The sequence below is a fragment of the Zeus faber genome (assembly GCF_960531495.2).
Source record: "Zeus faber genome assembly, chromosome: 5".
NCBI lineage: Eukaryota > Metazoa > Chordata > Actinopteri > Zeiformes > Zeidae > Zeus > Zeus faber.
This window is the reverse complement of record NC_137192.1, coordinates 30,541,638-30,566,571: the sequence shown is the minus strand read 5'-3', so window position 1 is coordinate 30,566,571 and position 24,934 is coordinate 30,541,638. Positions and strand designations below refer to the sequence as shown.

At 48.1% G+C, this 24,934-nt stretch overlaps 2 protein-coding genes across 4 annotated transcripts; both read right to left on the bottom strand.

The window, feature by feature from the left end:
• Positions 1-1,607: 1,607 nt before the first annotated feature.
• mdm4 (MDM4 regulator of p53) lies at positions 1,608-8,499 on the bottom strand. Of its 3 annotated transcripts, none has more exons than XM_080000149.1 (11): positions 8,332-8,499; positions 7,450-7,528; positions 7,284-7,358; positions 7,026-7,159; positions 6,722-6,771; positions 6,254-6,318; positions 4,951-5,050; positions 4,648-4,808; positions 4,347-4,544; positions 4,145-4,213; positions 1,608-4,038 (listed from the first exon to the last, which is right to left on the bottom strand). In XM_080000149.1, exons 2-11 carry the CDS (start codon positions 7,510-7,512, stop codon positions 3,478-3,480), a joined length of 1,476 nt encoding a protein of 491 aa, XP_079856275.1. In that variant the 5' UTR covers positions 7,513-7,528; positions 8,332-8,499; the 3' UTR covers positions 1,608-3,477. The 3 variants fall into 3 exon arrangements, with proteins under 3 accessions (XP_079856275.1, XP_079856277.1, XP_079856276.1); XM_080000151.1 differs by having other exon boundaries at positions 4,347-4,529; XM_080000150.1 differs by lacking the exon at positions 8,332-8,499 and adding an exon at positions 7,964-7,989.
• A 673-nt stretch (positions 8,500-9,172) lies between these two features.
• LOC307229926 (sortilin-like) lies at positions 9,173-24,690 on the bottom strand. The gene is made up of 20 exons (XM_080000053.1): positions 24,350-24,690; positions 18,949-19,011; positions 18,771-18,844; positions 18,512-18,614; positions 17,982-18,143; positions 17,795-17,868; positions 16,312-16,361; positions 16,097-16,224; positions 15,320-15,464; positions 15,072-15,227; positions 14,094-14,209; positions 13,871-13,973; positions 13,317-13,485; positions 13,015-13,199; positions 12,707-12,896; positions 11,540-11,656; positions 11,298-11,406; positions 11,087-11,199; positions 10,867-10,993; positions 9,173-10,590 (listed from the first exon to the last, which is right to left on the bottom strand). The coding sequence occupies exons 1-20, from the start codon at positions 24,647-24,649 to the stop codon at positions 10,579-10,581; spliced, it is 2,496 nt and encodes an 831-aa protein (XP_079856179.1). The 5' UTR covers positions 24,650-24,690; the 3' UTR covers positions 9,173-10,578.
• Between the last annotated feature and the right edge of the window lie 244 nt (positions 24,691-24,934).

Genomic DNA, 24,934 nt, shown 5'->3' with positions numbered 1-24,934 from the left:
TCAAGCAGCGGAGGAATGCTCCGCTGGCCACGCGCCGGAATAACTACAACCAAAAAAGCGTTGTTCGATCCCCATGGCGGAGTGAAGCGAAAGGTGTCAACTTTAACAGCAGAAAAAAATAAATCGTTGTCAAAAAAGTCTGCGCTTGTCAGGTCTTCCCGCCGACCAATCACGGCGCTGCCGCTTCCATTGATGGCAGAGGCCTCAGGACGGGGCCATTTGACGGAACGACAAAACAAATAACACAGCGAACTAATCAGTAAATCAACATCGTTTCCCTTCCCCCCGAATAGATGTCTTTCGCTCTTTCCCCCTATTTGCACTCCTCACTCTTCCTGTTTTCTCATTCCGAGACGGTTCACGAGACGTTAGGGCCGCGGGGGAGCGTCCAACAGCGACCGCTTTGATCGCGGTTTCCCCGCGATCTCCGACTGTACGGAGGGCGGTCGGGAAGCCGAACGAGTCCGACGACGGAAAAGCTTCTCGGATCTGGGTCCGCGGGAGTGTGAGCCGCCGCTCCGCCGGGCTACTTTTGGAACATCAGTCGCCGGGGAAGGTAATCCAGGGCATTAACTAGAAAAACCAGCCAGGTGATCTGTTTCCAAGGTTTTGGGCAGCGTGACATGGGGGTTTAAATGTCCTGAAGCGCGGGGCGTTCCACAACTTCCAGGAAGAACCTCCATTATAATTATGCTTTTAATTCATCGCAGGGACAGAGTTTTAACGACACTTTCCGCCTTTGGCATCGAGCATGGTATGAAGATGAACTTCCTCAGCTCTGAACAAGAATCGTGAGTTAAATGTCAGAGTTCTATCTGTGGAACTACACTATCTATGGCACTATGGAAGTATTTCAGTTGTGCTTCGTCATGAGAGGGTCTTTCACATGGAAACCCCCCCTGAGTGCAACGCCTTGTCCATTGGATTCCTCACGTGGACTCCAGGCCTCAATCCAATTTGAGCAAATTCAAGTCACCGCGCTGATGATTGCGAAAAGGAAAGCAGAATTGGATTAGACTCAGAACTCACATGGTGTTCATTTCTCTAATGTGGCCCCAATCTGTGTATATGTCCTTTTTGTGAAGAATTTAATGAAGCGTCAGAAATTTGGAAAGTTTGCCGTTGCTTTGCACTTTTCATTTTCATGGTGCTATAAAAACTATTTTGGAATAAAAATATAGGCTTTCATAAGTTTTACTCAACCCGAGATTGTTATTGTTGTCCACCTTAGAAATCTGATGGACAAGGAAATACCCCCTAATGACAAAGCAGAACTTAAATACTTCCATGGTAGATTACTCCTGCAATACGCTGGATAGCCCCAGGTATTAACGCAGCAATGCGGGTGAGATGGTAAAGGAAGATAAATTGTAAGGAGAGTTGGCAGAAGAGAGAGCCAGGCAGGTGCTGGGGCAGCCCTGTCGAAGGGAGAGGACCCAGGACAGCTGGCCTGTCGTACAATGACTTATTCTTCAGCCATCACACACACACACATACACACCTCTTCACCAATGGATAATGTACATCGACATACAAATGAAAGGAAAAAAAAAAAACAGGAATAAACTGAAACAATCTTTATTGCTTTACCAAAAGTTACAGCAGCACGTCAAGCGTATGCATTACCAACATTCAGATTTTGAGGCGACTTACCTTTGACATGTACAAAAGAACTTCACTGTACCATATTTATCATTTTTGAAGACGCACACTGATTTGAGGCGGTGACACAGCATAATCAGTGAACAAAGAGACTAGCAATCTGGATGCCGTTGCATTTCTAAGGGAATAGAATGACGGGAATAAATATAATGGGCTATAGTAATATCTTACAGCTTTTACTGTACATGTGGTATATACAGTATATATCTGGTTTACGTCGCGCTAGGAGGCATGCTCTACGTACATTACATCGTTAGTAATAGTATTACTGTTATGGTACAGCGTTTGAGAGCACCAGGAACAATACTGAGACTTCCCTCCATCTGCTGGCAGAGGGGTAAAGCGCAAGCAAAGAGCACAACACAACACAAAGCAGCCGTTCAGGCAAAGCAGAGAAAAGTCAACGAGTTTGTCGTCTCCGCACAGGAAACTTGGAAGAATTTAAGAGTGCATTATTTAAGTTTGAATTATAGGCTGGCCCCACAGAGACACACAGAGACACACACAGAGACACAGAGACACAGAGACACACACACACACACACACACACACACACACACACACACACACACACACACACACACACACACACACACACACACACACACACACACACACACACACACACACACACACACACACACACACACACACAAATTCTTTACATGGCAGTGTAACGCTTAAAATGACTCCTTCACGCGCATAAAGTACTAAGTGGTCGCCCCCGTGTCGATGTCTTTGAGGGAACCGCTTCAAAATTTCCATCAAACAATTATTTTGTTTGAAGTTATACCACTGGTCACGATTTAGCCGAACAAGTGCGATCATATCCATTTTGGCCCTACATTTCTTGCTTTTGAATGTGTGCATCGGAACAATTTCAAACACATTTATAAATAAATTAAATACAAAATAGAAAGCAATTGTTAATTTGCCATAACTTAAAAAGAAAAGGTCAAATAGCCTTTTTAAAAGAGGTAATTACAAAAAACTGGCACAATGAATGCTACTGTAGGCAAAACACTCAGCAGCTTGGCAGGTGTGAATATAGAATAAGAATTAGCACAGTCCCTGGAAGAGAGTTACTCGTCATGTATCAAGCAGTTTGGTGACTGCTGCCGTCGTGTCGAGGGAAAACTTGGGATCCTACATTCACTGATATTTGGAGCGTGAACCTAATGAGAGTAAGCAGTGCACGACTGCTTCAAGGTACTTAAGATGAAGAGCTGTAGCCGTGGCTTTGAGAGAAATCTTCCTTCAAGCTTGTGCTCAGAACTGTCGCAAGAACTGGAGAGGTGGGATGGAATGGGTTAAAAGGAAAACTGTTTTCAGAACGCGCCACACGTGCAGTATCACACTCCCAGCTCCCAAACAAAGTAGAACTGTGACGGGGAAAAAATAAAATAAAACACCAAAGTGGATCGAACAATCGTTGGGTTTTGACTACTGCTCGCTCAATGGGAACAAGGTAGTTTTACCACAAACGACCGATCAATGACAAAAATTGACAAACAAATACATGCCACTGTAACATTAAATACCTTGGCTCCCAAAATATTGACATCCCTGTGTGGAACTCGAATAAATAAAATACATGCTACCTCCTATTTTGCATCCCCTTTTAAGATGTGACAAAACATTTGGTATCTTAAGTTATAGGTGTAGGAGGCAATATAACACCAAAATAAACCATGCACCCATAATGGAGCTTATTCAAGTGCAGGTATGTGTGTGTGTTTTTGTTTTGGGTGGTCGGGTGCAGTGTTCCGTGCGTTGTCGTGCTTGCTTCAGGTGAGAAGTGAGCGAGCGGTTCCTCTACAGGATGAAGATCTTGATGACCTTCTGGATGATCTTGCCGCAGCCGGGACAGGGGGCGTGGAACTTGTGCAGCCTCTTGGCGCAGGGGAAGCAGGTGAGCAGGTGAGCGCTGCGCCCGTGGATGATGTTCCCGTTTCGCGGCCGCACCCGGCACAGCTTGCAGGGCTCCATCAGCGCTTCGGGCCGAACCTCCACCTCCATCCCCACGCTCTCCTGGCTCTCGCCCCCCGACGACTGCTCCTCCTTGGGGAAGACCGACGTCGGGCGCCCCTTGGCCGCGCCCAGAGTGGGCAGCGGGCGGTCGGCCGTGCAGTGCGAGGGCAGGATGACGGGGTCGGACACCGTCCGGGGGCAGTCTGGGACGTCGATGCCCGTGTCGCTGTCGTCCTCGTCGTCGTGGGCGGTGAAAGAGCTGCATGCTGGGATGTCGGGGACAGAGAGGGAGTGGGCGAGCCTCGGCACATCCTTGTACCAGTTCTTGCGCAGTGCCCAGCAGCGCACGCAGTACCGCTGGAGGGGGGTGTTGAACTTCTTGCATTCTGTGCACTGCCACGCGTCCTGGGGGGTTAGAGCGGTCATGTCACGGAATCCACAACAGGCTGACTAAAACGGTGTCAAAATGGTGGTACAAAACAAAATGGAAATAAAAAGGCTTGCCACGTACGTGTGTGGAGATCTCTGTGTCAGTGTCGTCGCTCAGACACTGGGAATCTTCGTCCAGCTCCTCCTGCATCTAATCAGAATTGAAGACGATAATTAACCTGCGGCCACCGGGATATTCACTCCTGCGAGAGTAAATCAAAATGGCCGCAGATATAGGTGTCCGCATAGAGCAGCAGCACAGAGACAAAGCCAGCCGGTCGCACCTCTCCGCTGGCTTTCTCCTCCTTCCCTCCACCCTCGTCCTCCTCGGGGGAAGCCTCTCCTTCCCCGCCGCTGCCGCCCTCCAGCGTGGCCTCCTTCATCTCCACGCTCACCTGCTCGCTCTCCCCCTCCGTCAGGAACCACAGGTCGTCGGTGGTGTCCGACACGATGGCCGTGTCCTCCTCCTGCGTGGGGGACAGCTGACACCTCAGTCACATCACCGTTGTCCTCTTAACCCGGTTGAGCAACCTTTTAAATTCTACGCGGGCCGAAACCTTCTGCCGCCAAACGTCTCTTTCTTACTTGGTTGGTGTGGATGTCAGTGGAGCCGTTGCTTCTGCGGCTGTAGTTACTCCGCAGGTTACCCAGAAACCACCAGGGAAGACCGGAAAGGTCCCACTCGTCCAAAGTAACGTCTAACTTTGGCCGTTTGCAGGCCGACCGTGGCAAGCCCTCAAGAGAGTCTGAGGAGGAAAGCCAAGCTAAAAATTTAACAGGCGTTCAGCTCAACATGAATACTGCGTATGGATAAGTTAGAATGAGAATGATGGTTATTTCAGATGGGGTGGAGGGGTGGGCTGCACTGCCTGGTTTCCTTCTTTTCACCTTCGTCTGGGTCGCGGGGTCGTCTCTGGGAGGGGGTCTGCAAGAGGAGGGGCTTTTCACTGTCAGCCTCCAGCCCTGCTTTGGCCACACCTCCAAAAATCTACATGGGGAGGGAGAGGTGAGGATTAGAGCACAGAGCTGTGACTGGACACACGGAGGACTCACAACTCCTTCTCAAGTGGGCCTCGGGACTTGGGGCGAGTGGATTTGGGCAAAGGGGTAGGGACCAGGGGGGGAGGGAAGGTGGGGTAGGGTGAAACATGGGGGTATTTGGAGCGAACTGAGGCATTGATCAGTAGAGAACAGGTGAGAAAAGAGACAGACACAGATGGAGGGGTGCTTGGAAAGATAAGCCAGGGCACTATTCCAAACAGATTAAACCCATGTGGAAAGGTTTGAAGAACTTTATGGGACCAAACATGAAATCTACTTCATGCTTCCTGACTTTTGACTTAAATACTCTGAATTAGCAGCATATTCTACGTGTCAGAAAGAGGTGGTTTCAGACACCTTTTTACATGGGCAAGACAGACAACATACATACTCTAAGGACATTGAAGCACTACCCCAGAAAATGATGAAATTAACAGAATCAGCAGTAGGCATGGAATAATAAAATGTGTATCTACTGAAAAGTATTTACATAGAACACACCTCGTGCTGTGGTTTGAGAGAAACTAAACGTTGCCCCTAATTGTGTCAAATAAACTCAAGCAGAGCTTTCTAGTCACTGAGTGATAGAGGAAGTCTGAGCATAAATATAATTTTAAGCAAAGCTGTGTAATGTAGAGGGTACATAGATAAAGAAGGAATGGGGATTATTTGACTGGGTTTTGGTACAAGGGACAGGGGGGGTTTTGGGGAGCATAGGGGAGGGTAAAATTGTCGCTGGGCCGGTGACTGGATCAGGAGTTGCGTTGCCCCGGTTCAAAGCAGAGAAGAGAACTCTGACAGACAGAGAGCGTGACTCTGCCTCCCCATCCACTGGGTGGCGCTGGTGGGCCTCAGAGGACAGCATGGAATACCACCAGACCAGTCCAGGGAGGGGGGTGTACAGAGACGGTGCCACTCTGTACAAATGCACACCAACGAAGACAGCAGCCCTGGCCCTCACAACATCACACACAAGCCGGCAGCAACTCAAGAGAAAATTACGGTGCTTGTTTTCAATCCAGCACCGTTGAATAATTACGGATCACTTTCAACTTATGACTGGGGTTGCTGGGTGATTGGACGGGTTGTGTGAAAAGGTGACCGAGGCTGAGGGTCTCTGTTTCTCCTGAGCACCATGCTTCAGCTTTACCTGACCACGATCCTCCACTCCGCCCTCAACACACTCACGGCCCAAAGAAAGATTCTCTGCAGCGTCTGCATTTCAAATGAGACACAGTAACAGACAGAGCAAAACCCCACCCTTTATAACAACTGGTTTTTTTTAACCCCATCAAAAACACTCTCAAGCTTTGTCCATTGAGAGGCTTTGTTGGCTCAGCAGAGATGGAAATACATCAAGCTGGTGTGCTGCTGAGAATCAAATCACTTGCAGACACACAAATAGAAATGGATCAATTCCTAGTTGTGTGAAATGAGATGGTTGCCATGAACAGATAGCTAATTCAAGCATATCATGGCAAGAATGAACACAGTAAATAATGAATCAAGTCATCAATCAAATACAAAAAAAATAAAAAGAAATAAAATAAAGAATCCTATGTCAATCATAGTTGTGCCCAGTATAGTTCAGTGCATAATCCCCATTCCATACACTTACCAGCACCACCAAGCACCACCAAGTACTTCTTGAGCATTTCATACACTGGACTGTAATAAGGAAAATACACAAATTTTAAATTTGATTCTTGTCGTTAATTTCATGCATAGATATCAAGTTAAATAAACACTTTTAGGACCTTCAACGCCATTTGAAACTAGACTATGTTATTGGCAGACGGTAAATGCCGTGCAGTGAAACCACACAGAAAGCAATGCACATTACAATCGCATTATGAGATGTCTCTAATTCAAGACAAATCGAGACTTCAAGGACCCACAGACGTTCAGTGAGTGCAGCTTACCTTGGGTTTTTGACTGAGAAGCTTTCCACCTCCAGCAGCTCTCCCAGTGGGTCGTCCTGGCAGTGGACGATGTGCTGCCTCTGCTTGTCGTAGAGCTGCTTCCCCATAATGTACTGTCCGAGGTAATGCATCACCTACACACAGCAGAAACTATTACGGACGAATCCACACTAAGTACTGGGTTTTCAGCGATTCTCTGGAATAAAATAAGGCGGACAAAGACAGACTGTTTCTCATGTGGCAATCCCGACACCCCACCTCTTTGAGCGTGAAGATCTCCTCCTGGGCTCCGGCAACACGCAGAATCTGCAGGAGAGGAGCTTTGGGCTGCACCTTCAACATGCAAACACATGCACACGGCGTTGATTTCACATCCCCCAGCGCCTCCACACAGATCAGAGGTGCGAGTGTGTGCGGGTCTCACCTGACTCCCATCTCCAGGTAGTATTCTGCATGAGCTGGAAGGCTGGCCTAGTAGTGAGCTCATATTAGACGAGCTAAATCTGAAATGGCAATACGACAACTTCATTAAGGACGACAGTATTATGACATTTCAGTTGACGATTCATTACCAACTAAATAATTGCTATTAATAATTGAATTCTATAATCTGTCATAGTATAAGCCTATAATACTGTGATGGAGACATTTATTTCTGTTGCACATCTGCAGATAAAAAGTTTCAATAGTTAATTTGCCTAAACTCAACTGATGGAAACGCACACTCTATTTGTTCTAACGTTTCTCATATTATGTTAAAGATACCTTTAATATTTGGGGAAAACATCCAATTATGGAATATAAAAAAAAATTTCGTTGACGATTATTGCGACAGCATTGTTCAGCAGAATGTAATAATATATGTCGATACAGAGGTTTATTGTAAATTCACATGGGCGTTAATTAACAGAGATTGTTAATGTTTTTGGTATACTTACATGGAGCCGGGAATAATTATCCTTAATTATCTATTGTGTTCATGTCTGCTGCTGTAACACTGCATCATCTCTAAATGAAAAGCCAAAACCCTCAACAGGCAAACGCAACGTCATGTGACACAACGGGTAAACACACGGACTTTTGGGCGGGTGGGTGCAATTTCCGTACAACATTACGCCACCTGACAACCCCACGCGTGTGACCTCGGCGGGCGGCGTGGGAGTAGTGAACACATTGCTTATCCGTCCCCAACTCGCGAGCTAGCTCCGGCGAACGCAGCGAGACGAGCTAACGCCGTTAGCACAACAACAACAACAACAACGGCGGCGGCGGCGGGACGCGACCGACGCTCGTCCATTTTCCTCACCTTCGCGAATCCGCGTGACGTGTAAGCCGCTACATGGCTGCAGGCGTGGGGTTCGCCCCGCCCGCTGGAGCGCAAACGGGTGATAATCAAGCGAAAGAGGGGGTCAAACAAAAAAAAAAAACAGCTAACGGCTAACGGCTAACAGCTAACTGGGTCGGCGCTATCCGGCCGAGGGGATTCAAACGATGACGGTTACACAACTTCCGGCCGCGCTTCCTCAAACGCGCCACAGCGCCGCCCTGCCGGCGAGCGGCGGCACGACCGGCGTTGGGCGACGGCGGCGCCGCTCGCCCGCCCGCGTTGATACGTCTCCCGAGCGTCTTGACGTCCGCGTTGACGTTCGCCGGTCTTCACATCCCCGCCCGTGCGGTGTTTGCTTTGAATGAGAAACGCAGCTCGCTGCCGCAGCCGCGTGGCTCGTTATTTTCCAAAGGGGGGTATTTCAGGGTTTATATTTATCGGTCGAAAACAAACCAAGGCCCAGGAATACGAATAAAAGCCAGGGACTGGGTCCGCCAAACTGCAGATTTGGGATGGCGAATAGGTGATCCATTACTGTAGGTTCATATCATGGTTCGGGACTAAGACAATGCTTTGAACCGTAAGAATATCTTCCTCTGTCTCGTCTGCAGAAAGGTCCAATAGCGCTTTACGTCTTATTATAGGCCCAAGGCACCAGATATGAAAAGTACTGTCACTTTTATCACTTAGATTTCAGAGCAATTAAACGTCAATGTGGTGCTTTCCCTTTGGGGTGTCAGGGTGATTGTACTTCTACTTAAGTCCAAATACTTCTTCCATCCCTGCCCTTAGTTAAACACAGATACACCAAACGCACACAGAGAGATTATTCTTTACTAAATAAAAGCAAATATTACAAATGCTCAGACAGAGATCTGTTCTGGCACGGACCGTTAAGACAGCAAGTAGATATAGGAGGAGGCGAGGACCGTTCACAGATCTGTGGTCACAGTGCAAAAATAAATCATGTCAATAACTCGGCTTTTTTTTTTTTTTTTCCTGCGGTAATGTAAATCGCCGAGCCCGACTCCCAACCCTGAATGAAAAAAAACAACAAAAAAACACTGAATTGCCTTTTACATTTGAGTTGGTCTATCAGATCGTCTTTAAATTGTGCCTCTAGAGTAGCTTATTCAATAGCTTATTTAGTGTCGAAGCAAGCGTTGGCCGAAAGCCCGGCACGCGTGTGAACGTTCCAGATAAAACACAAACAACGGGCAGACAAATAAAACACAAAGCCTCCCGGGGGGGTGGGACAAAAGTCGAAATGGATGGAAGACGTCGTCCCTTTCAGGGCGGCTGCCCAGCGCGCCCGCTCGTAGTCCAGTCGCGTGGACGGGGGGGTTGGGGTTAACGTTGCAACGTCACTATGTACATAACAGGCGGTTTCAAGTAAAGGCTCCGGGTCCTTTTCTTCACGTTGCTGTTCTTGCCGGCGTTAACACTTAGTTTCCCTGTTCGAAGCTTCCACTCGGAGAGAAGGCTTTAGAAAATCAAACGATAAAAGTGCTTTGGTAATAATTCAAGTCTCCCATACCAGCCGCGCGCGCGCACACACACACACACACACACACACACACACACACACACACACACACACACACACACACACACACACACACACACACACACACACACACACACACACACACACACACACACGGTCGCTTAGAGAGTTAGTTTTCTTTCTTTTTTTTTTTACCAATCTTCACACCAGAGATTGTACCAGGCAATCTGTAGTTTGACAGCAGACAAACATCCTCGAGCTACAAGGTCGTTGAATATCGTGTGTGTGTGTGTGTGTGTCCCGTCGCCGGGGGTGTTCCCTCGATAGACCGGATATCGGCGTCGCCGTCTCCGTGTGTTGGGTCCGCAGCACAGAGGGCGGGGTCGTCTCGCCCTCCGGTCGGCGCGCGGGCGAGAGCACACTCGTTTGGACCCGGTGGTCGTTGTTGAAATCATTGTGACAGACAAAACAAAAGCTCTCTATGGGGACTCCTCCTCCTCCTCCTCCTCCTCCTCCTCCTCCTCTTCTTCTTCTTCTTCTTCTTCTTCTTCTTCTTCTTCCTCCTCCTCCTCCTCCTTCTCCCCCTGAAGACGCTGTTAGCTGGCAGGTGAAGCAGGGCGGCAGGACGGAGGCGTCGCGGAAAGCTGTGTCTTAGTTAAGCGACCGAAATTTAGTCTGGACGATCTTTTGGGACGAATGACGTGAAGTCCCTCGCCTTCTTACAAAAGGTCCTGTGGGCACACAAACTCATAGGTAATAAAATAAATAAGGAGATATTTACTTATTGTTGGAAACAGCATTTTTTTAGGGGGGAGAAATCATCTTTTTCGTTTGACCGGAATTGAAATATCGCCGGGCTGCAGATGCGATCGAGTAGCCTAGATCCTGTGAAATTAGGTGAATGCCCACCTTCTAGCATCTCAAAAGCTGATTTATTTAAGGCAGAGATGACCAAACCCCAAATGACCAAAAAAAAAGAAAAACTTTTCGGCGCTTCTGAGACCCACCTGGTTCGTATCCTCGTGACAGTGTGTTTTTTCCATCTCTATGGAGCGCGCGTCCAGATTGTCGGCTCCCTCCGTCTCATCGGCCTCGGCGTGCTCCTTCATCACGGAGTAGCGGTGCACGAGGAACCTGGCCCGAGATTAACCCAGAAAAGTTAAGTGCGTTCAAGGTCGCCGAGGGCGTTCGATACCTGCGCGTCCAGTGAGAGCTGCACCGACCGACCTTCCCCCGCAGACGTATTTCTTCACCAGCCAGACGCCCGCCACCGCGCTCATCAGCAGGAGAGCGATGACGACCATCGACACGACGGCAGCGTGTGACGTGTTGGCTTCGGTCTTAAGGGACGACAGGAGAGAGAGAGAGAGAGAGGGATGAAAAATACACCGAATACCTTCCTAAGTTTTGTTTGTCACTTTTACGGAGGAGGACCAACCAGAAACGTTGGATACAGGCGGCTGCTGATGCACAATTTCCTCAAATCGTTCTCCTTTCGCGTTGGCTGGAAGCCGCCCTCGCACAGGTCGCCCGGAATCTTCCGGTACCTTGATGGACGGTGTATGAGAAGGTGTATGAATTAAGAAGCTTGAGTGGGGAGAGAGTGAATGAGGGGGAAGACAGAATGTGATAAAAAATAAAATAAAATAAAATAAAAAAAAACTCCGAAATGGCTCTCACCCGCTGGTGTGCAGCTCCTGTGTGCTCCCATTTAAACAGAACTGCAGAGGATGCTCCTTCAGCTCCTCCTGCTCCACACACTCTGAGCTGTTCTCTGAGCGGTAGAACCCAAAATCACTGTATTTGAAATACAAAATTGTATTTTGTCATTTGTGTTTGATCATGTAGGAAAATCTTGTAGTTCAATCATCTGTACCTTGGTATTCCCATAAATACAACAATAAACAGTTAAAGAATAATTCACTTGGTGTCATTTCCATCATTATATTAATAATAATAATCATAATAACAACAACAATAATAAATAAGGCTGCAGGCATCAATACACGGGGTCCATTATCAACACCAATTACAACTTTTCAAGTTCCCATTGGAACGTGGCATCAGTTCTTGCTGTCGCTCGTCTTGACACCAGCATTACGTCCAAAACGAGTTACAATTTTCAGTGTCCATTGAACGCAGCATCAGCTGACATAATGACGCATGTTTTTCAAGTCATGCAGAATTACTTATACAAGGATCCACTTGTTGCGTGTTATGACTTTATCCTAAAAATGAGAAGGTGTCTGTCTACTTCCTGTACCCAACAGAGTCCTGCCTCACGGTGTCTCTGTGAAAGGAAATCACTCCGTGTGGAAGCTCCCAACAACACGCTTCCATTCAAATGGATTAAACGCTCTATGTCCTTCAGAGACATTTCATCCACTTTTTAAACTTTTGGGACTAAAATAAAACGGACACGATTCAGACCCGTTGCTCTGGAGCTGCAAGCAAACTCTTTGTGTGAGGTCACAAACACAGAATATGTTTTGGACTGTTTGACTCCTACAGTTTGTGTTACGAGTGGATCCAATGCCGCAAAATAAGGAGGGACACAGTACCGGGTTACATGCAAACACAATATGTTTATATTTAAAAAAAGAATAAAAAAGATAAAATATCAGAAGAAATGCCATGCCATTGCAAGCAGGTAAGGCAACACACACACACGCACACACGCGCACACGTGTGTGCGCGTGTGTGTGTGTGTGTGCGCTCATGCTGCTCATGGGTGAAATGAGGTAAAAAAAATATATGTATGTTTATTGTTATGCTTTGTTTGGTGTATCTACTGTTTTGGCACATTGTGTCCCAGAAGGACAGGGAGTGAACCACGGAGATAGATACCAGTGGAAGTCGTCCTTGGTGCAGGGACAGGGGGTGGGCTCCTTGCTGACTATGTAGCTCCTCCCATTCCAGCAGACCGAGCCTTTGCGGAGGCGTCGGTATGACTCTTTGTATCCCAGCAGGCAACCGTCATGGAGGGCGCCGGGGGTGGAGGAGTGGGCCAGCCACTGCACGTAGTCCTCATCCCTACCTGCACACACACGCACACACACACACACACACACGCACACACACACATGAGCCACACCCACAACACATTTTGAGACGCCTTCAGCCATGTGCAACATCGCACTGTACACAGAACGTACAGTCTCTGAGGAGCAGGCTTTGGAAGTCGATGGTGACCACCACCCACTTCCTGAAGTCCGTCCTGTATCCCCACAGGCTGACGTTCATGGAGCGGGAGCCGGCCTCCGTGTCCATTCCACTGAAGTGCAGCGGGTCGTCCGTGAAGTTATACACACGCCAACACTGGCCCTCGTCTGTGGAAAATCTGCCGGGGTAGACAGTGAAGTTAATGGTTATGCAGTTTCACTTCACTTTTCATCCTTTTGAAGTTGGTCTTATATTGGGAGTAAAACAGCGAGGGGAAGTGTGAGGAGATCCTCACTTGATCTGGTGGACAGCCGAGCTGGTGTGCTCCACGGCCACCAGGAGGCCTCCAGAGTCCAGGATGGCGTAGTGGTGGGGACCCTTGAGGGCCAGCGACCAGGAGTAACCCCCGTCATCAGACACGTACACGTCAGGGGAGAGCACAGACTCTGGATCCCCAGAGCTGCCTGGAGAAGTACAAAAAAGAAGCGATTAACTTGTAATGACTTGTAATGTACTGTATGTCTTCACCATCAAACTGAACAACTGGACTAGGTGCTTTAAAACGACACAGCCAGATATTTTCATTAGTTTATCTGAGAATGTGTGCTGCAAGTGTAGATTTTATTAACCATTTATGAGAAAAATTAAGCTTTTCAACATTGCACACTGGTGATGAACCTATTTGCCTCGATGCCATTGTTCTCATACAGATATACAGTATAAACAATGTCTAACAGGCAAATATTTCATTACATTCTATACAAGAATACAAAAAGTACAACTATTTTTTTGTAATTTGTATGTGTGTGTGTGTGTGTGTGTGTGTGTGTGTGTGCTTATCTCTCTCACCATGGGCCAGGATCAGGCCGACAGCGTTGGACTGTGAGAGAGGCATCATGGGAATGTTCATCTTCTGGGTGATGCTGTAGTGGGCGTGGATGTGAAGTCTACACTGTAAGGACAGCACACGGTCACAATCAAATGTGTGTGTGTGTGTGTGTGTGTGTGTGTGTGTGTGTGTGTGTGTGTGTGTGTGTGTGTGTGTGTGTGTGTGTGTGTGTGTGTGTCTCACTCTGTCAGCCTTGCTGGTGCTGGCGGTGGTGGTGTCACAGATTCCACTCTGTGGGCTGCGTAGCGGCCGCCACGTGGCTCCTTGGTCGAAAGTGATCACCGTCTGCACAGAGTTCTCTGTGAAGAGACAAGATGAGCTCAATGAGCCAGTACACGGACAACTTGTATTTAATGTACTGTATATGTATGCAAACGTAATTTCACAATTTGTCTTTGTTTATTTTAGGATAATTCTTTACTGCATAATGTCAATTTTAAGGTATATTGCTGATTTCTTTCTTGTTTCTTAATTATTTTAGGATTATATTTTATCATTTATTCACAGGTAATTGTTTATTGTACATTTTAGGTCTATTGCAAAATTTTCCGTGTTTATTTTAGGATAATCTTTTATTGTTTATTGTGGTTTGGGGATGGTGGAGTTTGAGCACCCACACCTGTCCTGTGTCTAGGTAATTGGGCCCAGGATAAGTGTGGCTGTACGCCTGTTGCTCGTTGAAAGGTAAAACACACACACACACACACACACACACGGGAGGAGCCCTTGTCATGACATACTGTCCATCTTCCCCGGGCTTGTTCCACCTAGCCCACTCCCTACAAAAAACTGGTGCCGTTGTAGCAGATCTGCCTGCCACACACCACCAAGTGGTGTTTTCAGGGCCATCCAGCACAGAGACACAGATGATGGAGTAGAAAAGACATGTTTTTTACCTGTTGCTCATCAGACCAATCAACGAGCAACCGGTATACAGTCACCATCCCCACACCATTTATTTTTTTATGTTGATTGTTCATTTTCAGGTATATTGCCAGATTTTCATATTTTTAGGTGTATTGGATATTGACAATTTCTCTCATACCATTGTGCATCTGTGTTTCTGTGAGAAAACACACACTATTGAATGTACAGAACACTCATTCCTGGTAAATGAGGGAAATTAATTTTCCCGGAGCGCGGCCATTTCCGTGGACGCACCCTCCGTGAGGACGCTGCTCATGTAGACCCCTCGCAGCGACGCAACGGCCGTGAAGTCGGTGTCGCTCCCCGTGGACGTGTACAGGTGCCGCTCCAGAGACCTGGAGAACACGGTCCCTCTGTCGTCCGACACGTAGAGGGTTCCCACGCCAGAGTCTGTATCAGCACAGAGAGGGGAGTGGAGAGCGGGGCTGTGACTGTTTACCCCTCACCGTGGCTACCATCACCTCTCCAAGGTCACTTCTCACCTCCCGGGTCGTCCACGTGCATAAACACCATGTCCTGTGTGGCCGTCAGGATCGAGTAGAACTGCTCGTGGTTGACGGTGGGAAGCTGCGCCATGTTCCACACGTCCCCTCCGTCCAGCGACACATGGATTACACGCTCTGTGCCCTGACGCGCGTGCGCGCGCGCACACACACACACACACACACACACACACACACACAGGCGCGGAAATAAAGAAATAGTCCTTTTAGATGCAGTGAATATCTTCATGAGGGCTGGGTATTGGGCAGGATCTCACTTTTCCATTTGATTTCAATCGATTTATTGACATTTTAGACCTAATGAGAACAGCTACCTCACTTTTCAGTGTACCACCTGACGTGCATTCTAAAATAAATACAGAAAATTGAATCACTTCGATTCCTCTTTATGTTGGTTTTCCGGAAACAAGACAAACATAGGTCTACTAAAATGAATGTGTGGGAGTTATGGACTTAAATATATAAAATATGTGACTGAAATACAAAACACATTGTGTTTAAGAAGTAAAATTATTCTCTATCTCAAATTTTAAAAAAGTGCCTTTTTAGTTGAGCATTTCTTTCAAAATAATGAAAATTTAAATAACTGTAATGAATACATTTTTAACTCTGGTGACATGTATCACAGCGCTGTGGGGTATTCAAGCAGAAAACGTTGCCATAACCTCCAAAAGAAATATCGATATTACAATTTGCTCAAACCTCCATTTTAGTTCGCAGGCACTAAATTAGGAATCCAGAAGCGGAGACGTTTACCGTGCCGGTCATGATGGACGCGAAGACAAAGCGTCCTCCCAGCACGAAGGAGAAGACTCTGGTGGCGATGGTGTGGAAGCTCCTCCCGTAGTCCTTGCTCCTCCTCAACTCCAGCATTCCTTTACCTTCTAAAAAAAACACAAGATGAGCCCACTGCCTCCGCCAGGGAGGACTTCATTTATTTATTGTTTAATAGCTGCTGCTCATTTACTCACTGCAGGATCCGTTGGTATTTGTTGTTAAGTAGATGCTGTTATTCTGACCCCTGTGAGGGAGGCCAGAAAAACAAATTAGGGCTGGGCAATAGAGACAAAATCAAATATTTTACAAATACCTCCACATCGATCATATTGATGATCTTTTTGTGCTTTCAGTTGGTATTTACCCGCAAGAAATAGAAAATCGTCGCTAAGGAATGTAGATATTATCAGTGAAAACAGCGAGAACAGTATGAATTGCAATTTATATAATATGTACTATATAGAATATATGGAATATATATATAATATATATGAAATAAAATATAGAAATAATGTAAAAGAAAATCATTATTTTACTGTAATGCCGCCTTTCAAGACAACATTTAACAATGCATATGATGATACTACATAACACAAAATCCCAGAGGATATTTGTCTCATATCACAATATGGATATTCTATCCTTATATCCTCTCTAGTCCAAACGAAAGCAGAGCAAAGTAAGAAATACAATCGAAGGTCCTTCAGGGCTTAAAATTATGGGCAGCAAAAAGCTTTGTCAGCACTCATATAAATCCAGTTTGGCAGCGTCAGCCAATCAGAGGTTGCGGTTGCGGTGCCAATTTAGTGCTGCAAGACCCAGTCCCCCCCCAAAAAAAAGAAAAGTGGAGGTTTTTTAATGATTTTCTCGGTCAGGGGAATCGTGGGGGCGGCGGCGGGGGCGGATTCCGCCGCCGACCCCCCTCGATTTGGTCTGGCGGCCCCCGCGCTCTCGCTCTATCTGCGATCCATTTGGGGTTGGGGCCGTTGGGGCCGTGAGTGACAGCTGTGGTCGCGCGGGGCACGACGTGGACCCGACGCCACAGCCTCGTGCGAAACTCCTGTCGTTCCCATGAAACCGCAAGTCAGCCGTGTCTCCTGCGCTGGCGTGAGAAAGGCAGCTGGGATAACAACGCTGGACAGAGAGAGCCCCGAACGCGGCCGCACATAAACAAAACGCCGGCGCTTTCAAGAAAAAAAAAAAAAAAAAAAAAGGATAATGGAAACAAAATAAAGAAAGAAAACGGGCAGATTTCTCGTGTATTCTGTCTTTGAGTGACAGTGTCACTGTAAACCCAGGATGCACACAGGTGATTGACGAAAGAAAGCACTGGGAGCTCTGGAATGGTGTTTAGAACAGTGAAAAATGTGGGGAAACACTGGGGAAATAATGATGAATGCATATGTAATAGACAGCTGAATTAAAAACAGCATACACTAACAGTAAAATATTCATATAATATCAATAATAGTTTTGACCACTGACCGCATCAAAATAGACTGGTAAACCTGGTCACCTACTGCAGCTTGGTGCACTGAAGTTATTCTGTCAATACTGGATCAATTTAAAATATTCTGATGCCACTTGAGTTGACTCACAATGACTGAAAAATAAGGTTTACGTTAAAAAAAAGCACCAGATTTCCCACTGCGTCCTAAATGGGAGGGACGTTCTCACCATCTGACCAGACAAACGTGATTGTGGATCTTCCTCCAGGTGGCGCCAAAGTCCTCAGACAGCCACAGGTCCAACTGTTGGACAGGGGTCAGAGACGCAGTTATCAAAAAAGTATCTAAAAGAAATGAGCGCACGGTATTAAAAAATAAAAAATTGCATCTTTCCATGACAGCATGAAGGTTCCTACCAGGACGCTGAGAGTGACCATGGTGCTGCCCTCCGCAGGGTTGTACAGCATCTGGATGAGGGGCACGAACGGCAGCTCGGTGGAGACGAAGCTGCGGCCGAAATCCTGCGAGCGGAAGAGCCGGGAGCCGCCCATGTCGGACAGGTCGCAGGTCAGGATCACCTGGAAGCAAACCAGGAAAAAAGAAGGTACAAAGCTGCGACTGGGAACCCTTTAAAAATGTAAATACCAAAACGACAGCCGCCATACGATTACAAATTTTAAGGTTATATCCAGCATTATGATATAGACCTCTTTAACCTACTTGGGCATCTGAATTAAGCATTGAGTGCCACCGAATATGGTGATGCTCGATAGTCAAGAGGTCATTCAAAACCATAAAATGATCAGATTTGGATACGCAGCCCATAATAAGGAGCGATCCCATGCGACAACACAGCCTAGAGCTGCGTAGCTCCGACACCACATTAGGGAACCGAAGCCAAATGGCAAGGACGGAAAAACACAGTGACCTAAATCTTGGCTCTGACCTTGCCGGAGTGGTCCGGGCTGACGGCGATGCCGAACTCCGTTTGGACGAAGGTGTAGTTGATGAGGCGGGTCACGTCCTCGAACGTCTTCCCATAGTCTTCACTGATACAGAGACAAGACGCCACTCACTTTGACGGTGCTATGACTTGTAAATGCTTTTTTTTTTCCCTGTGTGTGTGTGTGTGTGTGTGTGTGTGTGTGTGTGTCGTTTTTATTTTGACCTCCCAGCCAGCAAGGAGTGCTCAGGCCGCACCTTACCTCCTGTACAGGTTGGACTGTCCGAAGCGCATCATGGACAGCGGCACCTGGAACGTGGTCAAGACCAGAAGCACCTGAGGACCGAGATAAAAGTATTAGAGGCTTTTCTTTGACACTTTCCTTTCTATAAGTACTCATATATTTATACACACACAACCACACACACACACACACTCACCCCAGCTCCATCTCCCACCCAGGCCAGGGAGAGGGAATCCATACTTCTCACATGGAAGCTGAACTGTTGGGGCGGGGGCACAGTAAGAAAAGTTTAAGACTTTGGACGACGCCAAATTCTGCGAATGAAAGGGGAGAAATCTGGTGTTCTGCCGGGAGTGCCTTGCGGAATCGCTGGCTTTAAATTCACTAAGCTGGAAAACAAGGCGCTGTGGGAAACGCTCGGAGTCACAGTCACGGCACAAACAAAATGAACGCCGCCACAATCAGTTGCCGCCGGGGCATTTTTCGGAACAAACAAAAAGTGTGTGTGTGGTGATGTGTGGACCACACACACACACACACACACACACACACACACACACACACACACACACACACACACACACACACACACACACACACACACACACACACACACACACACACACACACACACACACACACACACTCCCCAGTGGCGGCAGTGAATGCAGCCAAACAGCCGACTGAGTGAAGTGTCCAAACTGCTTGGAGTAGCTTGGCCGTTTGGATGCACTCTGCATGCGTGACCTGCATTCCATCCAGGCTGACAAAGCCAGAGAAGAGACAATTACTAATGTCCTGAAAGCAAAGAGAACACACCCCCGACCCACAACACACACACACACACACACACACACACACACACACACACACACAAAAAGAGAAAAGCAACAGGCTGAATGAGTGTTTGTTTAGTAACCTCGAGCCTTTTATAAATGAATACATTTATGACATTTATTAAGTCGTGGTGACGACCTGGCCCGGGGTGGAGGTGGAGTTTTGGCATTCCTCTTCCAGTTTAGGGTAGATAGAGTCAAAATAAGCAGCAGGCGGAGGTTACATAAGAGCTGCTTCAAGACGAGCGGTGTGAAGCCATATGGCGTCCGCTCCAGAAATTGCCCGGTCGCTGAAGCAGCAAAGCCGGCGGCGGTGGCGGCGGCGGCCCCGCCTCGCCTTGAAGTGGGCCGGAGAGGGACTTTTCCAGCCCGGCGGACACGTTTACAAGGTGCGCCCCCCCCCCGAAACGCCGTGCGCGGCTCTGTGAAAGCCACGGGAGTTGGCCGCCCTCCGTCGGCTGGAAAAGAAAGCAGCTCCTCCTGAAACACTCCGGTGGAAGTGAACCTCGCCCCCGCCGAGCGTGTGAAAGCTCCTTTTGCATCACCCCTTCACACCAGCCACTCATCCGTCCATCCCTACAGTGAGCTGGGAAATTAACCTGTGAATATAAAATAAAATGACCTGTCCGGCAGGAGAGGGGGGGGGTCCAATCAGGAACAAAGGATAATTTGGACATAAGGGCTTTTTTTTTTTTAAGATGTTTTTTGGGGCCTTTTCATGCTTTATTCAACAGTGACGGAGGGAGAGTAAAGGCATTGGAGAGAGAGAGAGAGAGAGAGAGAGAGAGAGAGAGAGAGAGAGAGGGGATGGCATGCAGCAAATGGCCTCGTGCCGGAATAGAACCCGCGCCGCTGCGACAAGGACTTGAAAATGGTGCACTCTACCAGGTGAGTGCACCATGTAGTTATATTCTGTGTGAAATTAACAATATGTAATGAGCAAATCGAAACTATCAAATATAGATTATTAAAAAGATTGAAGAAGAGGGGAGGGGTCTGCAGATGTGTTTTCCCAGATTTTTCCCACAACAAGTAACGGTCAACATCACTTGAACTGGACCAACATGATCACCTGGACCATTTTATTGGTCCTAAGGAACTTCTGCTTGGTCTCACGTGAGACCTTGTTGAAAAAATAATAATAATTAAAAAACCCGAAATGTTATTGATTTCTTCATCCTTATTTATATAAAAATCCTGCCTTGTTTACATTTCTATCATATCTCCAGAAACAGATGGACGCACTCTGGCCCGTGGAACGATAAAGGGCGAGACAGCGCTCACACAAAGTGTAACCTGTGGCCAGGGACTTTGCAGGCAATCAGGCTGCCCTGCGTCACCTGCTGCGACGTAGCTGTGGCCCTGTCCGGGTGAAGCGGGGCAGAGGAGCATCGGGCGGAGGAACAGTTCCACTTCACTTGTCTCTGAGGGGGCCTCCCGTCGCCCGGAGCATTGAACGATCGCCATGAGGGACGGGGTGGGTGTCCGAAGGCAAAAAGGTCACCGCCTCCCGACTGAAAGCAGCCTCCGCTCTCCAGGGCACCACCCCGGATTCCCCCGCCGCGTGTCCGTCCGCCCCGCTCGGCCCAGGCTTCCGCCGCCTCCGTCCGCGCGGCAACAAGCCTCAGGAAGCAGGAACGCCCCCAGAGTCCGAAACTTTTAAACGTCGGCCAATGCGTTGCACTCGCTAAAGAGCACCGACCTTCAACATTAGTCTGAGGTCAACTGTGAAGAGCTCGACTGATACCGATCCAGGGAGACGTGCCCATGTTTTTTATGGCTCTTGGTGAGAGATTTCTGGTATCTGGACGACGTTATAAGACCATTTCCAACAGACCTCACTGAGGAACTACGTCCAAGTGGCGCAGAAACCTCGCAGAGTCCCCCTGCGCCTCCGGAGGCGGGAGCGCAGGGCCCGAGCAGAGCGAGGTGCGCTCCCACGCGCGGGGAGGGGGACACAAAGAGGCCCTTATTCCACGGGGCCCAGGGTATTAGCCCTGCAGCCTCACCGCTGTTTACACAAACACAGGATCAGAGAGGGGAGGTCAAGCGGCCGGCCTCTGATCCGCGGATAAACCCGCAGTCACGGAGACGTATGTTCCGAGGCCCAAAGATGTCGGCGCAGGCAGCGAGGAAGCTCAACCCAGGGACTGGGTACGACTGTCGGGGACCAACTGAGGCATGAGGACGTCACGCAGGCCGCGCAGTTTCTATAAGCACCAACTTAAAGTGTGTCTTAACATTTACCTGTTGGCGAATCTCTCTCTCTCTCTCTCTCTCTCTCTCTCTCTCTCTCTCTCTCTCTCTCTCTCTCTCTCTCTCCTCTCTCTCTCTCTCTCTCTCTCTCTCTCTCTCCTCTCTCTCTCTCTCTCTCTCTCCTCTCTCTCTCTCTCTCTCTCTCTCTCTCTCTCTCTCTCTCTCTCTCTCAACAAACACCATGTGGAACATCGCTCCGATGTCGCTCTCGTGTGCAGCTGCTGGCTGCGTCCCAGCTTCGCTTCACACTGAGAACAGAACATGTTCTTTTTTTTTTTTTTTCCCCCTGCACATTTTGGCCAAGGGGGAGAGAGGGAGGGAGGGAGGGAGGGAGAAGGAGGGAAGGAGGAACGGACCGAGGGGAGGGTAGAAAACAGTCAGCCAAATGAGCAGCACAGACACATCGAGACGACAACAAGAAAGGCAAAGAAAGGCTTTGTACAGGGCAGTAAGAGGGATCTGGACGTGAGGGTATTTATTAAAAAAGCATGTAGTTATTTTGTCGGTGCTCAAAACAATCATTATATAATTTCCTGACAACCAGATGCCAAAAGTATTTTGATGATCTCATGGGCAAGGAGGTGGGTGCAAACTACCAATTACTGAGCGGATGAGGGAAAACAACGCGTGCGCACTGTGCGGGGGGGGGGGCCCCGTCTGAGCCTGACCCCCGGCCCCGATAACGCAACGCAGCTCCTACAAGTCCCGACCGGCGCACGGATCAGATTCCACACAAAGACGCGGGGAATGTTTATGAGGAAGCGTGGCCCGGAGGGGACTGGTTACTGCTCGCTGACAGCACGGAGAATCATTCCCACTCTGCAGAAAAGAGGCCGCCCCAGGTGCTGCGGACGCACAAGGAGCGCGGCGTCCCGCGTCGCGCTCTCCCCCGGTTGTTTGCACACGTTTGTCCTGCGACTTCCGGGTCGTTGTTCTTGAACATTCAGGCCCCGCCGTCGCCGCGCAGCCTCCTGAAACACGTCCCGCTCGTCGGGCGGAAAAATGGGATCACGCCGTGCACTTTTGGGGATTCGTCACGTGACGAGTCGTGAGGGACCGGCGGACACAAAGTCACGTGACCAAATCGATGCACGACAATATCATGAAACCACTCTCTAAGAAGTCTAAAAGGGTTTTTTCCACAATGCGGGTCAGTCAACATCCCAGAATAGCGGTTCTGTAAAAATATATACATGAAACATTAAAGAGTGACAGTAGCTCTTAGCAGCCCCGTGCTTCCAGGAGACAGAAAAAAAATAAATAAAAGTAGGTCTCCTCAAGGCACGGCCTCCACCAGACACAGGTCTAGTTTGATGGAAAAGACGTCATAAATGTCTTTTGAGACACCATCCCCCATGACAAGAGTATATATATACAGACAGACACACACACACACACACGCACACTGTATACTGTATATATATACACTGTATATATACACATACACACTGTGTGTGTGTGTGTGTATATATATATATATATATATATATATATATATATATATATTTATATATATAAATAAAATATTCTTGCAAGATGATAATAATCCATCTTCTGATGCGGGATCAGACGTCCTGCAGGGAAGTAATATCAAGAAAATGGCAACAACATCTGCTGGGCCGGCCAGACAGGAGTTGGACCCTCGCTCTTATGGAGTACAGATATGATGGGGGGGGGGGGGGGGGGGGGGCATGTTTACTGTGGAGGAGAGCTCCGTGGAGGTCACAGAACGTTCAGGAGACCAAACCACCGCCTTCTGCTCTGGAATCGAATGTGTTTTGCAAGCGCATATGCACCAACAAGGGGTATTATTTAATTTGGTGGAGCGGTGGGACCGTGCAGGGGAACGGAGGCCGGGGGCTCTTCTTCAAGCCTGGTTGGAGGAGCCCCACAGGCGGTTTGAGACCCGACCTGGGCTGTCAACCCAAACAACCCGGGGCTCAGACAAACAGACAGAGAGACAGACAGACCTGGAGGAGCATTCTGGGACGACCCCGCCACATCTGAGAACTCTGCAGTGCAGGGCTGCAGAGGTTTCTAAGCCTCCGGGGGTCACCACACAGTGTGTGACAGCAGGACCATTAGGGGAAGAAACTCACATACAACTGCACAGTTAAAAAAAAAAAAAAAAAATACTAATAATAATAAAGAAGAAAAAAGATTGAATAATAAGCTGGAGATGTAAACCTTGCTGATGTCATTTACACATAAATGTCTGAGGTCATAGTCTACTCCACCTAAATTTCCCCATTGCACACTGTACATAAAGTCTGCTGCATTCCATGATGTTTAAACTTTTTTCTATTCATTTTCATCCTTCCTATTTAATAATTTGTATTTTTTATCTAATCTAATCTATATATATGATTTTTTTTAAATGTATTACTATCATATTTTATTTTGTATTGTTTTTTCTTTCCATTGGATTCCCTTCTTTGTTCCTTTGCAGACTTGGTGAGTGCATGTCCCATTATGATTGTAGGCAGATCGAAAAAAGTAACTTACAGTGTGCGTGTTGTTTTTTAGCCTGGATCCCAACTCGGGCAAAGTATTGCACATCTGCCCGTCCGGTTCCGAGCTCCGTTTGGCGACTTTTGAAACGTCCAAACTCGCTCCGGCGCCCAGGTCCCGGGGTGAGAGGGGGCTCCGCACCGCGCCTCGGATCCCGCCGGACGGCTCCACCGCCCCGCGGAGGTCCCGCGCCGGCAGCGGCGAGAAGATCCACCCCGACGCAAAGACCCAGTAGAAGATCGTCATGTTGAAAGCGCTGCGGGGTCTGGTTCCGAAGCCCGGTGAGAGAGCCATCTTACCGTTAAGAGCACCTCGCGGCTCCCCACACGTGCCCCCTGATTATCATATGCATGGCCACCTAACGGCCCCTCCGCCCTGGAAGAGGATTGGCCGGGACCACCACCATCTGACCCCTCATTGGGTTCCTACGCGCTCCCTCTCAATTGGTTGTCTGTGGTAAAGATGGGAGATCTCCAGAGAGATGTCACTGACCCGTGGCGCTCAGCTGCCACCTTGTGGATACGGGGAGGACTTACCGCCCCCCCCGCCCCCCAAAAAATAAATAAAAAACAGGCACTG

Bases quoted from the DNA above. Each gene is read 5' to 3' on its own strand.
- mdm4 (XM_080000149.1), bottom strand. From the start codon at position 7,512: ATGAGCTCACTACTAGGCCAGCCTTCCAGCTCATGCAGAATACTACCT. The intron at 6,319-6,721 runs GTAAGTGTATGG...TTTGAAATGCAG, and splicing joins GGTGGTGCTTGGTGGTGCTG to ACGCTGCAGAGAATCTTTCT. The intron at 5,051-6,253 runs GTAAAGCTGAAG...CTCCCCATGTAG, and splicing joins GAGTGGAGGATCGTGGTCAG to ATTTTTGGAGGTGTGGCCAA.
- LOC307229926 (XM_080000053.1), bottom strand. From the start codon at position 24,649: ATGGCTCTCTCACCGGGCTTCGGAACCAGACCCCGCAGCGCTTTCAAC. The intron at 18,615-18,770 runs GTAAGGTGCGGC...TCTCTGTATCAG, and splicing joins CAGTCCAACCTGTACAGGAG to TGAAGACTATGGGAAGACGT. The intron at 11,657-12,706 runs GTATCTATCTCC...TTTCAAATACAG, and splicing joins ACCAAGGACGACTTCCACTG to TGATTTTGGGTTCTACCGCT.